The sequence below is a fragment of the Lissotriton vulgaris genome, chromosome 10, assembly GCF_964263255.1.
Source record: "Lissotriton vulgaris chromosome 10, aLisVul1.2, whole genome shotgun sequence".
Lineage (NCBI taxonomy): Eukaryota > Metazoa > Chordata > Amphibia > Caudata > Salamandridae > Lissotriton > Lissotriton vulgaris.
Genome location: NC_141698.1, coordinates 546,184,857 through 546,200,354, shown reverse-complemented (window position 1 = coordinate 546,200,354; position 15,498 = coordinate 546,184,857). Strand labels below are relative to the sequence as shown.

General features: G+C 44.0%; 2 protein-coding genes across 2 annotated transcripts in view; one reads left to right on the top strand and one right to left on the bottom strand.

Moving 5' to 3' along the window:
- LOC147688502 (coronin-7-like) overlaps positions 1–15,498 on the top strand; it is a 1,252,182-nt gene that overhangs the window by 1,115,711 nt on the left and 120,973 nt on the right. The gene's annotated exons all lie outside the window — the stretch shown is intronic.
- On the bottom strand, positions 1,907–6,455 carry LOC147688503 (uncharacterized). The gene is made up of 2 exons (XM_086939859.1): positions 5,090–6,455; positions 1,907–1,929 (listed from the first exon to the last, which is right to left on the bottom strand). Exons 1-2 carry the CDS (start codon positions 6,453–6,455, stop codon positions 1,907–1,909), a joined length of 1,389 nt encoding a protein of 462 aa, XP_086795985.1.

Here is a 15,498-nt window from a genome sequence, read left to right as displayed (position 1 = left end):
TAAAATAATAATTGTTCTGTCGGACCGAAATACACAATGTTTTAGTATTTCAATGATTATTTGCGTACTTTGTTCCTAACCAGGATACAAAGATAAATGTACTTATACACATATACACAAACACACTGACCACAAAGTAAAAAATGAAAGTGAATTTTTACTCATAAACTTTCAAAAATGAAAAACGAATTATTTCAAATGCTGTCCCTAAAGCATATTTAAAACACACATGGCACGTACATTTTGTGCTAAAGAATAATACATACTAAAAACAACAAGTAAAATTGTTAATTCATATACTTATTGGAATCGACAACTATATATATAAAATAATTCTGTAGGTACATCAATTCAATCTTGGATCCTACAAAGTTTTGAATAGTTGGTTCGTGTCAAGAAAGGGATTGCGTCGACGTTTCGACCCTGGGAAACGATGCAGTGATTTTGCGCATCAAGGGCGGGTCTTCATCAGGACTGTATATATATGCAGGACAGCCTGTTAATCATAATGGACATGTGTCAGAGAATTGGTCAGTGGTTTTACAACTACGCAAATGAGAGCTTGTTAAGTTGCTCACCTCTTGCAGACCTAGCTCCGCTTGGAGTCCTGGTCTCTTTAGTAGCGTACTCACGGTCCGTTTACTCAGGCCGGGTAGATGTTCAATGGACCTATAATTGAGGATTAGGGGTTATTCATTTCCTAATTTTTAATATCTATTTACTAGTTAATCCAAATGGATTACCGTTTTTAATACATACCTCTGTATTGATTAGTATATACAGTGAGTTGTAGCGTCGCTCCTTTGTATCTGCAATAAAGGAGTGATGTGTTCCATTAACTCCTACTTCTAATAGGGCTACATTTAAAATAACCGTGACTTAAGTGCACATGCTACCCTTTTCGACTATCTGGCTATTGGTGCAGTGAAGCGGGTTTTAAAAAACCTATAGTGCAGAGGAAATGGTACATAACCAGGAACGATATTGTTCAAAGAATCGTATTTAAGACGCTCATGCAGCACGATTTATAACGGCACTTATTTGTCTGGTTTTCCGAGCCACATCCTTCTCAGAACCCTTTGGCAATAGCACCGCTCTCCTCATTGTTAATTATGCATATATCCCTAAAGGCGTTTTCTCACTCCCGCAAGAGTGCTTCGCCTAGATTTTCTTATCATGGACTGACTGTCCCTTTCTAACAGGTGGCATATGCTGTAATGGTTCCCACCTTCACGTTAGTCCCGCAACTAAACTGTTGCAAAGTGCATCACTCTCTGCCGGTTTTCGTTATATTCTATCAGTGAGGCCCGTGTCCCTTATACGTTTAAGGGTAGACTTGTGAATTCATAAACAGACCTATTCTCACCCCGTCTATTTTTACTTACTTCAAACTCGGGTGGTTCGCGTCCTTAGCCTTCCGTTTGTTATGATCACTTCTATCTGCTTGTTAGCCTACGTATATAGCGTGAATCACGTGTATAGCGTATCTAGTAGCCTGAAATCTACTAGTGATACTGGTGGTGGCCTATCGCCCTCTAGTGGCGTAATATCGTAATTATTAAAGTCATTTAGGTGCATGTAACGGAGTTATTCTATCCTTTTCGACCCCTCACTTAATTCAGAACGGTACTACAATGAGAAATTTCCTAGTTACCACAAAGGAAAGTTTCAATTCTATTAAGGAGGCGGAGGCGAGGATTTTGCTAGTCCTTTCTCCATTTTATTGGACAGCAAGTTAGTAGTAAAAGAAAAAACAATACATCATGGACTACCCAAACCAACATGGCAGCGGTAGTCCTGGTAACCTAACAACCAATCAGAGTCCAACAGTTCGTATATATGAAGTCCCAGTTGTTAGTCCTTCCTCTTTCTTGGGAGCTGCCGCAGGAAAGAAGTCATCCAACCACTAGTCCGTTTTTTGATCGGAGCCTAGGGAAGAGAAACAATAATAATAATATCTTGTCCAGAACAATGTCGAAGAATTCAAGAACATTGCAATGGAGTAAATAGCACGGAATGCAGATAGAACTTAAACAGCATTGCACAGCTTATCAATGAGAACATTAAAACTCAGAAAAAAGTATACTTCCCTTAGACGAAGTAAAATATCATAGTCCAGTCACGGGAGGGGAGGCTCGATAAAGCCTGGGTGGGAAAATCCTCGCCTCCGCCTCCTTAATAGAATTGAAACTTTCCTTTGTGGTAACTAGGAAATTTCTCATTCTATGTCAGGAAGCGGAGGCGAGGATTTTGCTTGTTCAAAGCCTACTCACCACCAACGAAGCAGCCTCATGGATTGGCTTAAAGTAGAACTTTTTGAAAGTCGAATCTGAGGACCAATCCGCTGCATTCATGATATCCTCCAGGCGTCCACCTACCTGAATAGCCTTGGAAGCCATTGCACCTCTAGTGGAATGAGCCCCAAAGTCAGTGACGCTAATTCCAGCTTCAGACATTATCCACCTGACCCATCTGGCAATGGTGGGAGAGGAAACCGCCTTGAACGGCTTCTTAACCGCAATAAGTAATTGTCTCTCGCCCGGAGGGCGGAGCTCAAGAGTAACGTCCTCATATGTCTTAAGGCAACGAACAACACAGAGCTTTGGCGAATCTGGGAAAGCCGGGTAAGTTACTGACCTGGTATTACATTTAGTTCTTCTTGAGACAGTAAATGTAACCCCTTCTGGGGTAAAAACCCTGGCTGATACGTCCAGTGCACGAACATCTGAAGCACGTTTACATGAAATCAGGCAGATGAGAATCGCTAATTTGGCCGAAAGCTCCTTGCGGGAAAGGTATTGATTATCCTGCCAGGACTTTAGAAAATTCAAGACCACATTAACATCCCACAAACCTGAATAACGAGGTTCTGGGGGGCGCGAAAGGCGAATACCTTTAAGGAGTTTACAAACCCAAGGGTGCTCACCAACCGGAGAGCCATCAACGAGGGCATGCCCAGCAGAAATCGCCGACCTGAAAGAATTAATTGTGCTGTACGCCAATTTCTTTTTGAAAAGATCAGCGAGGAAGTTAATCACGTCGGTGACAGAGGAGCCCATGGGATCCAGGTGTTTTCCCACACACCAACGAACCCATCTGTTCCATGCTGATCTATACCGCTTAGTGGTGTTAGGAGCCCAGGCTCCTCGAATGAGGAGCTCAGCGTCTCTCGAAAGCGAGTCACAAGACCAACGTCCCCTGAAATCCTCCATGCCATGAGACGTAGATGGCCCTGGAGAACCAGCGGATGCGGGTGACCCAATGGATCCGTCAGAATGTGGTCGAACGACGGAAGCCGAAGAGGCTTGTCCCAGGATAGTTCCAAAAGAGAAGGGAACCAGCATTGAGCTCTCCAGATTGGCGTGATCAGAATCAGAGAAGCTCTCTGCCTGCGGACTTGAGCCGCCACCCTTTGAATGAAAAGGAAGGGGGGAAACGCATAAGCTGGAAACAGGGACCAGTCCTGTAGGAAGGCATCCACTGCTTCCGCAACCGGATCCGGTTTCCAGCTGTAGAAGCGGGGTATCTGGGCGTTCCATCTGGACGCAAATAAGTCCATTACTGGAAGACCCCAAAGGTCCGAAATTCTCTGAAATACTGAAGGATCCAGTCTCCAGTCGCTGGCATCCCGGAAATTCCTGGATTGCCAATCCGCTACAGTGTTCAGATCGCCTGGAAGATACTCCGCCGTGACAGAGATCTGGCGAAGAAGGCAATAGTTCCAAAAGTCTTTCGCAAGGTCCGCTAGGACCTTGGAGTGCGTGCCTCCCAACCGGTTGATGTACCTGACCGCAGTCGTGTTGTCCATCCGAAGAAGCACACAACACGAAACCTTGGTCGAGGTGAAGGAGCGGATCGCGAACGAGCCCGCAAGGAGCTCCAGGCAGTTGATATGGAGGTGAAGCTCCTCCTCCGTCCATCTGCCGCCCACCGAGAGAGAGCCGCAACTGGCGCCCCAACCCTGGCGACTGGCATCTGACTCGATCACCAGATCCGGACGGGAACCGAAAATCGCCTTCCCGTTCCAGGCATCCATGTGATCTAACCACCAAAGGAGCTCCGATCGGGCTTCCAGATTCAAGGAAATCAGTTCCGAGTAAGTAAGACCCTTGCGGAGGTGAAATGCCTTCAGTCTCTGAAGAGCCCTGTAATGAAGAGGGCCTGGAAAAATGGCCTGGATCGATGAAGACAGTAAGCCCACAATCCTGGCCAGTTGGCGGAGGGATACTCGATCCCGCCGAAGAACCTTGCGAATCTCCTTCTTGATCTTGGTGATTTTTTCGGAAGGAAGGTGAAGAGTCGCATCCGTAGTTATGATCAGAAAGCCAAGGAAAGTCATTTCCTGTCGGGGAAAGAGATCCGACTTCTGGGCATTGATGATGAATCCCAGAGACTGAAGAAGGGTTATAGTAACCTGAAGATGGTGAAGAAGGAGGTCTTTGGACTGACACATTAAAAGAATGTCGTCCAGGTAAACAATCAGACGAATCCCCAGGGTACGGAGATGTTCTACCACCGGGCGCAGGAGTTTGGTAAAGCACCAAGGTGCTGAGGAAAGACCAAAGGGAAGCGTACGTAATTCGTAAACCTGATTCCTCCACAGAAACTGGAGGAATCGACGATGAGGAGGAAAGATTGGGACCGAAAGATAAGCATCTTTCAGGTCCAAGCGAACCAACCAATCGTTCTGTAACAGAAGGTCCCTCAGAAGATGGATGCCCTCCATCTTGAAATGCCTGTAAACCAGCCACTCGTTGAAGGAGCGGAGGTTGATTACTGGTCTGAACCCTTTGCCTTTCTTTTCCACCAGGAAGATGTTGCTGAGGAAACCGTTTGGGTGAAGCGCCGAGGGGATAATGGCGCCTTTTTGTAACATCGCCCGAACCTCTAAATCTACAAGTTCTTGGTCTGTGACAGAAAACACTAGAGGACGAGGACGAGAAAGTTGAACAGGGGAACCGTAAAATTCGATGTGAAACCCCTGAACCGTCTCCAGCACCCATGGATCTGAAGTTATTGACGCCCAGGCCTGGGGAAACAACGCTAACCTTCCCCCCATTTGAACCAGAGAGATGATTCGAAATCTTACCATTAAATCCTCTGGAGTTGGACTGGAATCCACCACGTCCTTTGCCTTGGCCTCTGCCTCCTCTGGAGGGGTAAAAGGTACCCTGTCGCCCATCATTCCAGCTGTTATTTCTTTTGTACTGGCCTCTATTGGGGCCTTGCTGGACCTGACGGCCGGAAGAGCGACCCCTGCCTCTGCCGGCCCCGCCAAAAACCTTTCTGGGAAAAAAAAATTTCATCGAAGCCTGAGCCTTGTCCAGAGCCGAAAAGGTTGCCACAAACTTCCCCAACTCCTTAACAAAGGGGTCACCAAACAAAGCACCCTGTGCAATAGGGCCTGCCTCCGAAGACGACAACTCCCCTAGTTTCGGGTCAATCTTAAGCAGTAAGGAACGTCGCCGTTCTGCAGAAAGCGCGCAATTGGCATTGCCAAGAAGGCACATTGCCCGTTGCGACCAACCAGCAACGTCATCAACAGACATCGGTAAGCCCGACTCCTTAGAACGTTGGGCCGTTTCAATAATTTTAGTGAGAGGGCCCACCACATCTAAGAGTTTATCTTGACAGGCTTTCCATGACCTATCTATACCCTTTTTAGGGTCCTTGATATATTTGGCGAAGAAGGTACACAACTTGGGATCAATCTCAGGGGTGCATGCTACTCTAAAGGGAAGGGAAGGGCGAGGGCACTCAGAATGCAGACGGAGTCGGACATCCTGAGGTAAAGGCTGTCGAAGCTTAGCTGCGACATAATCAGCAGTAGACTGCTCAGGAAACCACTCCGATGACCTAGGTCTTACAATAGTAGATGGGTCAAACATATTAGGAGGCGCAAGATCACCCTCCGTAAGACTGGGAGCGCTGGGCTTAGGGCGCCAAGACCTGCTCACATCAGAAAAATCCTCTGAGGAAGCGTCCTCATCCTCATCTACGTATTCGTCCTCCTCATCATCTCCCTCAATGGGGAACCCTTCCTCCGGGTCAAGGTCCTGGGTGGCAAAACCACCAGTCTCTCCGGGTGAGTCTTCCCCCCGGTAGGGTGCACTTCTAAGCGTGCGCGCACTCTTACGGAACACTTCAGATAATTTACTGAAGCCCTCCAGGTGCCCCGCGTCACGCTTCCTGGCCGTACGTGGTAGAGCACACGGAACACCACTGGGCCCTTCCCCACTGTCCCCAAAAACACCAGTATCATTCTTAAAAACATGGGCTGACAGTCTGTTTACACTGTACTGCAGAGGTGCCAGAGCTTGGGCTATCGCCGAAGAGAGAAGCCTGTCAACCTCTGCAGGAGGGTGTAAAGGGGTCATTTGTGGCTGAACATTAGGAGCCACCACCTCAACAGTTGAAGGACCGGACTGCATATTAGCAGAAAAACTGGTACCCATACACAAACACCCCAACTAAAAACAAGGGGAAATCCCTTCACACAGGTACCAGACAGGCTAACACAATTGAAAACCTGAAACACCAAAGTTCTGACAGAAATTAAAATAAAATTTAATAAATTTCAGTCAGAAAAAATACTTCTTGCCGTCTAAAACGGCGTCAGTGTGAGGGAAGAGGCCGAAAAATGACAGAAGCGCAGTGCCTCAGCGCGTTTCTACTCAAGCGCGAAGAGCGCTGAGGAGAACAGCTGATCGGCGTCAGAAGCCGACACCAAGATCGCGCACGCGCGAAGAATAAACGCTCGGGCTGAAAGCCTACCGCGTTATAAACACAGCCTACAATAAGGCAAAGTCAATTACAAACAAGCGAAATCAAGTAAAGCTGTCAACAAACACAACAAAACCTGCCACGACAAAGAAATGAAGAGCGTGACTTATCTTGCCGAGGCAGCAATGGAGAAAGAGGGAGGACTAACAGCTGGGACTCCATATATACGAACTGTTGGACTCTGATTGGTTGTTAGGTTACCAGGACTACCGCTGCCATGTTGGTTTGGGTAGTCCATGATGTATTGTTTTTAGGTCTCGCGACCTATCGATGCGCGCAAGCGCATCGAGCGTAGCGAGAATTCATGTCGGCGAAAACATCTTCAAACCAAAGGGCTTTCAGCCCCGCGGTTTTCATGCAGTGCCCGTGTACATGCACGCGCACTCCTCCCACACCAGCAACTCCCCCCTCCCACACCAGCACCTCCCCTCTCTTTCCACGCAATCACAGCCTCCCCCTCCCACACCAGCACCTCCCCTCTCTCTCCACGCAATCACAGCCTCCCCCTCCCACACCAGCACCTCCCCTCTCTCTCCACGCAATCACAGCCATGCTGCACTCCGAATCCGCCTCCCCTCACTCGCATTCCCGCCCAAGGCTCTCCCGCCCCCATTTGAGATGTAGCCTGCTTGCAACCTGTTGTGTAAAACACATAGCCTCCTCCCAGCTGGGCCGCTGCCGAAGTCCTGCTCTGCCCCGGGGGCAGACTCTCTTTCATCACTGGTCACCCGGGGGCCTCCCATGCTTGTGCGACCTCGACCAGCCCTGCACTTCCCACCTTCAGGCAAAGGAGCTGCCGGCAGCAGGCTTCCCCCTCCTTCTCTTACATTGGGGCCGGCCCGTCGCCTGCAGATTTCCCTTCTTTGTCCCCTTGGATGTCATCACTCGGATGATACCTGCTGCTTTTCACGTTAGGTTACAGATCCATTTATTTTTTAAAGAGAAGGTTTTACATGGTAAATATTGAATTGATATCGGGTTGTTTTAAAAAGTGGTTTACATTAAAACTGGGACTTCTCTTAAAAAAACGTAAGCGTCCAGTGTGTCTCACAGCTGCAATATGGGTAGCTCGTTTCTAAGCAATCAATATTTTGGGAAACAAGGGGGCCTACAGAGAGTTACTGCGTTTTGCAGAGGATCACACTGTTTGGTTGATTCGTGCGCGCCGGGATTCAGTGTTAATTAAATCGCCGCGTTATTCAGTTCAAGCATTTTTCAACATAATCTGAGCACGTAAACTTCACACTAATACCCAGTAACGAGAAAACCAAGAGCTAAACAGAAGCAAAATGTATCCACCATCTCTCCTCTCATACTGTAGGGGCCTGGCGAATGCTTTAGTAATATGCACAAGCAATTACTGCCACAGCTTTATTTAAAAATGTCACAAAAAGATGTTAATATTTCACCTCTGTTCTTGTTTTATGCTGTTTTACTTTGACATAAATACCAGTTTAACATGAAACTGCAACGGCATTTCCAATGCACCATCATTACCACTGCAAGAGTGAATCCCTTCAAACAATGAACAGTTTGTGATTTCTTTGCACAGATATTACATATTTATTACTTTGGCATTTCACATAATGGGGAATCAATTATTGCTATGATACCGGAGAGGCTTTGTGGTTGAGCACATTGCACACACATTAATATGGCATGCATTTCTTATCAACATTGACTCAAGGATCTTATGATTTCTCCAACTAAATGTGAAAATCTAGCAACAAGTATCACCTACACTCTTCAAGGGCATGCAGTGGTGCTGCTTTTTTCTGACTAACACGTTTTCGAGTGTATTGCAAGGATATGTGTCTTTTATTGAAACATCTCCTCTACTCGCCACTCTCCCTTTCCATTTACTCCCAAAGCCTTCCATTTTGCCCCCGTATTACCTCTCCTCACACCACAGCACCACTCAATACCACAGCACCCCTCAACACAACAGCACCACTCAACACCACAGCGCCACTCAACACCACAGCGCCACTCAACACCACAGCACCACTCAACACCACAGCACCACTCAACACCACAGCACCACTCAACACCACAGCACCACTCAACACCACAGCACCACTCAACACCACAGCACCACTCAACACCACAGCACCACTCAACACCACAGCACCCCTCAACACAACAGCACCACAGCACCCCTCAACACCACAGCACCCCTCAACACAACAGCACCCCTCAACACCACAGCACCCCTCAACACCACAGCACCCCTCAACACCACAGCACCACTCAGCACCACTGAATTCCACAGCACCCCTCAACGCCACAGCACCACTTAACGCCACAGCACCACTCAACACCACAGCACCACTCAACACCACAGCACCACTCAACACCTCAGCACTCACCACTGATTGCCACAGCATCACTCAGCACCACTGAAGCCCACAGCATCACTCAGCACCACTGAAGGCCACAGCATCACTCTGTGCAACCATTCAACAACTGGTTCTAATATGTTCTCTCAATGTTTCAAACTTTATTACAAATGTCACAAAAAGATGTTAATATTTCACTTCTGTTCTTGGATTTTCATCACAATAAAATACACTGAACATAATCTTCCCAAAAGTTATTTACAAAAGTTTAAGCTATTGCTATTATAAATTACAATAAATTTTATTTAAGTATTAAGTATTATAAAAAATAAAACCCATTGTTATTTGTAATATTAATACATCTAAGTCATGTAAATACAACGCATATTGCATTACAAATGATATAGGTGTCACGTTTGCAAAAGTTAAAACTATTGGCATTGTAAATGACAAAGCTATTAATTTCGCTATTTTCAAAACCAACACATAAATAAAACAAGCACTGGCGTTGCCAATAGGTCTCGCAGTAGGAAAGTTGGAGCTATTACAATTGCAAATAACAATGCCTTTTATTTTTGTTTTCATTTTAAAAACATAAAGGGCTTTGTCATTTACAAAACCAATAGCTCCAACTTTCCTACTGCGAGACCTATTGGCAACGCCAGTGCTTGTTTCTTTTACTACTAACTTGCTGTCCAATAAAATGGAGAAAGGACTAGCAAAATCCTCGCCTCCGCTTCCTGACATAGAATTGACATGTTTAACCTTCTGGGCACATCAATACATTGTTGTATTAGGGCAATCCATTTTTCAATCAATTTCATCAAGAATGTTCAATTTTTACATGTAGCATTATCCAACTACCTTACATCTACAATGGTGTTGCCTTTTTCCTTACATACATCGATTTGTCATGTATACATCATTGATTTATCTTGCATTCAAGTATTGACAACATTAAAGGTTAAATACGTGATTCACGCTATATACGTAGGCTAACAAGCAGATAGAAGTGATCATAACAAACGGAAGGCTAAGGACGCGAACCACGCAAGTTTGAAGTAAGTAAAAATAGACGGGGTGAGAATAGGTCTGTTTATGAATTCACAAGTCTACCCTTAAACGTATAGGGACACGGGCCTCACTGATAGAATATAACGAAAACCGGCAGAGAGTGATGCACTTTGCAACAGTTTAGTTGCGGGACTAACGTGAAGGTGGGAACCATTACAGCATATGCCACCTGTTAGAAAGGGACAGTCAGTCCATGATAAGAAAATCTAGGCGAAGCACTCTTGCGGGAGTGAGAAAACGCCTTTAGGGATATATGCATAATTAACCACGAGGAGAGCGGTGGTATTGCCAAAGGGTTCTGAGAAGGATGTGGCTCGGAAAACCAGACAAATAAGTGCCGTTATAAATCGTGCTGCATGAGCGTCTTAAATATGATTCTTTGAACAATAACTTTCCTGGTTATGTACCATTTCCTCTGCACTATAGGTTTTTTAAAACCTGCTTCACTGCACCAATAGCCAGATAGTCGAAAGGGGTAGCATGTGCACTTAAGTCAGGGTTATTTTAAATGTAGCCCTATTAGAAGTAGGAGTTAATGGAATACATCACTCCTTTATTGCAGATACAAAGGAGCGACGCTACAACTCACTGTATATACTAATCAATACAGAGGTATGTATTAAAAACGGTAATCCATTTGGATTAACTAGTAAATAGATATTAAAAATTAGGAAATGAATAACCCCTAATCCTCAATTATAGGTCCATTGAACATCTACCCGGCCTGAGTAAACGGACCGTGAGTACGCTACTAAAGAGACCAGGACTCCAAGCGGAGCTAGGTCTGCAAGAGGTGAGCAACTTAACAAGCTTCTACAACATTTAGACACTGTCTGTCTTGACTCGGGTCATGGCTCTTATACCACTATTTTAGTATATGGGTTGGTCTCTCCCTGGAGCCCAGTGTGTATTAGTGCTACTTACGATTGTTTCTGTGCTACAGTATTGTGTGCTTTGTGTTTATCTGCGTGTAGCAGATACTGTGAGGTATTTAAAGTGTGTTATAATAATAAACACATATTTTTATAACTACTGTATGGTTCTCCTTTCATTTAACCAATACTATAAGGTTGCATTCTGGTAAAACAAGCTGCTTAACATTCCTTCAAGACTAAGCCTGAAGGCTGCTCTCCACAGCTACCACTTGGATAGCTTTCTAAGGTTATCTTTGACCTCTTAAATCGCCATAAGGGTTGTTTGGACTGTTGCAAGGTGCCACTTTAATTAGTGAACATCATATACCAGGCCAACTTCTCACACACATCGATTGTGTGGAAAACATTCTCGACCTCTTCATGATAACCTTGAATACCTGAAATTCAAAAATGTGCTGGAATAACTTTCAGTTGCCCCAGAAAGCATAATCTCACGAGGGTTGAGATTTGTCATACCAGAGAGTCTGAGACAAAAAGTTATTTTGGCACATGAGAGATATTGTGGAGTTGTTACTACTAAACGAGGTCTACAAGACCGAGTGTGGTTCAGTCATCTTGATGAAAGAGTTGAAAAGGAGTTAGAGACATATCATTTGTCCTTCTGCTTGTCATCTAAAATAACCTTGCATCTGTTAAACATACCTGATCTTCAAATGCATGCATGGGAGAAGATTCCAATTGATTTCTTTGGATCCTTTGACAACGAATATCATCTACTAGTAATTGTTGATGAATATTCCCATTTTCCCCTTGTGGAAGATATGTCGTCAACTACTAATGACAGAGTCATTGAGAGATTAGAAAGTATTTTTGCAACATGAGTGTTCTTTCGATTTTGAGATCTGACAGTAGCCCGCCTTTCAGCAGTCGAGAAGTTAAAGATTTTCTCACTCATCTAAATATCAAGCATCAGAAAAGCACACCTCTCTGCCCTCAGGCAAATGGAGTTGTCAAGAGATTTATGAGCACCCTCAAGAACACTGTTCAGCGTGCAGCGCTGGAAAAGTTTAAACTCAAATCAGTACTTCATTCTATGGTTTTTTTGGGAGAGCCATAGGAACCAAATTGCCACAATGGACCACTGAAATATCAATTGACATTGATAAACTTCACACCACTGATTCGTCTCATGAACGCAAAATGAAAACCCATGCTGATAGACACCACTGTGTTCAAAGCGCTGTGTTCAAAAGAGGAGACCAAGTTATTGTCAGGCAGAAATTAAAATGCAAATCTGATGCTCCTTTTGATGCTGACCCACTCAGGGTTGTGACTAGTAAAGGACACATGGGGATTACTCACCATACTGGAAAGTCCATTACACGAGATTCTTCACATTTGAAACGTCTGCCTTGACATTCGCCAACTCCAGATGTCAGAAGTGAGACTCATCCACCTGAGAATCCAGACAGCCCAGCAACTGTACCAATGTCTCTATCACCAGTGCCAGTTATTTACACTTCGCTGGTGTCTCCACAGCCGCACATGACCAGATTTGGGCGAATGATTTGAACACCAAAACAACTCATTGAAGAGTTGTGATGTATATATGTATTTTTTATTTAACAAGGGGGCAGATGCAGTATCTTGTGAGTTAGAGCTGACGGGACCCTTTTGGTTCCTGACGGACTCCGTAGTACAGTGTCGTAGGTGCATGAGTGGGGGTAATAGAATTCATGATGTAGAATATTCAGCTAATGGTTACACGCTGAGGAACAAAGATGTGTTATACCAAGCTCCGTGTGTGGCATGATCCTTTATATATACTCGGGCTGGGGAGGATACTACAGCCGGCAATATATAATAAATAAAATCACCTAAAGCTGTTTTTTTTTGTAGCCCTTTGTAAATACTTTCAACAGCAAGTATGAATAGAAAGCACTTTTTAACGTATTCTAGTGTTGCGTTAACAATTCCTAAGTATTAATGAAACAAATGCAGAAAAGTAATGCTTCAAATAAAAACATACAATTTTCTTTAAAGTCCTATTTAGTCCGGGCCTTTACAAACTTTAAAAACAACAAATGGCCAGTAGATTTCACTCTCAGAAAGGTGGCAACCGTATATGCGCATTATATTTTATATGCAGTTACCTATAGGCCAAGTACTGACAAAATATTTACAGATTCGCAGTGCCCATACTTTTCTTTATGCACTTCGACCCCTGGCTGTCGAGGAGAAGATATTACACTCGGCCGGTATGCGAACACCACGCTGGACGTATACGGTATTTATTGTAGTTCGGCATTGGCAGTGAGCGCTGTCCTCTTCCAGCAGAGGGCGCCATCCTTTTATGAAAGGTTATTGAATGTAGTAATGCTGTAGGCGGCGCGTAGTCGTTGCCCGGGCAACACCTCATTACTAAATTGTCATAAAGGCACCTTTGTTCGCCATCTTGGATACAGATTGACAAAATAGTCTGTGCTGTTATATCCCGGGGAATGTAAGGAAATATTTCAAGACGACACGTGTGACCACTTTCCTTGACCTTGACGGTTGTTGGTGTGGCACTGGAGCTGTATGAGAACCTAGCGTTATCATTTTAATGTACTTACGTTCCTTTCTACTGCATTTTATCCCATGCTAAGATGGCGATATCTTGTGTCGGACGTTTCGGTTGGTACCATTTCCGTATCCGGATTGAAAGTTCAACTTTCGTATTGTGCCCTTCAATGCTGCCGCAAGAACGTCCAACGTGAGAAGATCATTGCGTTGTCATGGTAAGAGTGGGTTGGGGACATGGCCAGCAGAAGGCACCAGGGGAAGTTAGTGTAACCCACAAGCGCTTTGTCTGAGATAAGACAGCAGAGCAGAGCTGGGATGTTGGTGCTTAAGAATAAACAGAATTCACTGCGCACCCAGTGTGCTGGGCAGAACCCACCGGTGTAGGGCAGAGGTGATGCGCGTGTCATCACACACTGTCTACTAATGAGAACTGAGTGAGGAGAGCTTTGGGGCACATGGAGAATAGTTGACAAGTTTTGAAGTTGTTTGTGTGTGACATACTCATAATTTTAGTATATTTATATGTGCCACTTTGAGTGATTCAGAAAAGAGAATACCGGTTATGCCCATTTTCACTGAGAAACATTTCACAAATTAGCCCACGTTGTGGTACAAAAACAAATTCAAACAGTCCAAAGCTCCTAAACTGTTTATGCAAGACCACTGATTTATAGTTAATCCCAGAATCACTCTTCACATAGTAATGTAAGGTAATAATTTATTGTTCAGTTGATTAAAACGTACAATATTATCACAATAAGTTCACAAGTTAAAACATCATCCAATAAATATTATCATAAAAACTGTCATCATTCAACTGTGATACCAATTTTTCGACTCACTTAAACACCCAACCGAGAAAGGAAAGATATTAACTTAAGTCATTAATCACGTGATAACATTCCACCTCTTTAAACCACCAACTAGGAAATGTATAATCATGCTAGATTTACCCAATCGAGAGTATTTAAAATAAAAGTGCTTTGTGCATTCAAGATTTTTACCAGGAATAAACCATGTAATTCATATGATACAAACGTAGTTACAGATTCACAATACAATGACAAAATATATATCTGATTGTATCTGAATGTATATCTGAATGTATGTGATTAGTGCAACATACTCAGAAAAACGTGCTAGGTGAATATCCTAAATGTTATACTTGGCACTAAAACTATTTTTTTGACTACCAAACTACAGAGTATAAAACATTCTAGCTAAACAGGAACAATCATACTTTGCTTTGTGCTATCAAATTTTAAAGAGTGAATGATGAAAGTCATTTAATTTAGTCACCAATACAGGTCCTTTTAAAAAAGAACAGATTCAAAGGTCATTACCTTGTTCCTACTAGAGGCACCCCTTTACTGTGAAAATAGATGGTTAGTGCTAAATACGAAATACTTCTCTTAGAATTCAGTTCTACTTTCTAAAACCACTACAATGTGAAAGGTAGAACTGCAGGGATAATCCTAATGGCAATCCTAACATTAGATACAAGAGAATAATGCTACACTGTTTAACTTTAGTTCTCCCATAATTGACCCAAAGTAAGTGACTGATCATGCGTAATGCAAGTGCCACAGGAATGTTTCCATTATAACTCATACTTGGCTAGTTTTAACTCTGCGATACACATAAACTTGAGGAATTTCCCACAGAAGATCGCATCATCCCCTTGGATACAGGCTAAAACTGCTTGCCCACGCGTAAGTATGTTGTTTCTAATAAAGAACTGTCTCAATAGTCCTTTCCGTTGCACCGTTCGTGCTAGGCAAGTACAGACAATGTGACAAATGTCTCCATAGGATAGTTACAAAGCCAACTGTGCACTCATATAGCACCGCAGTAAGCAATAA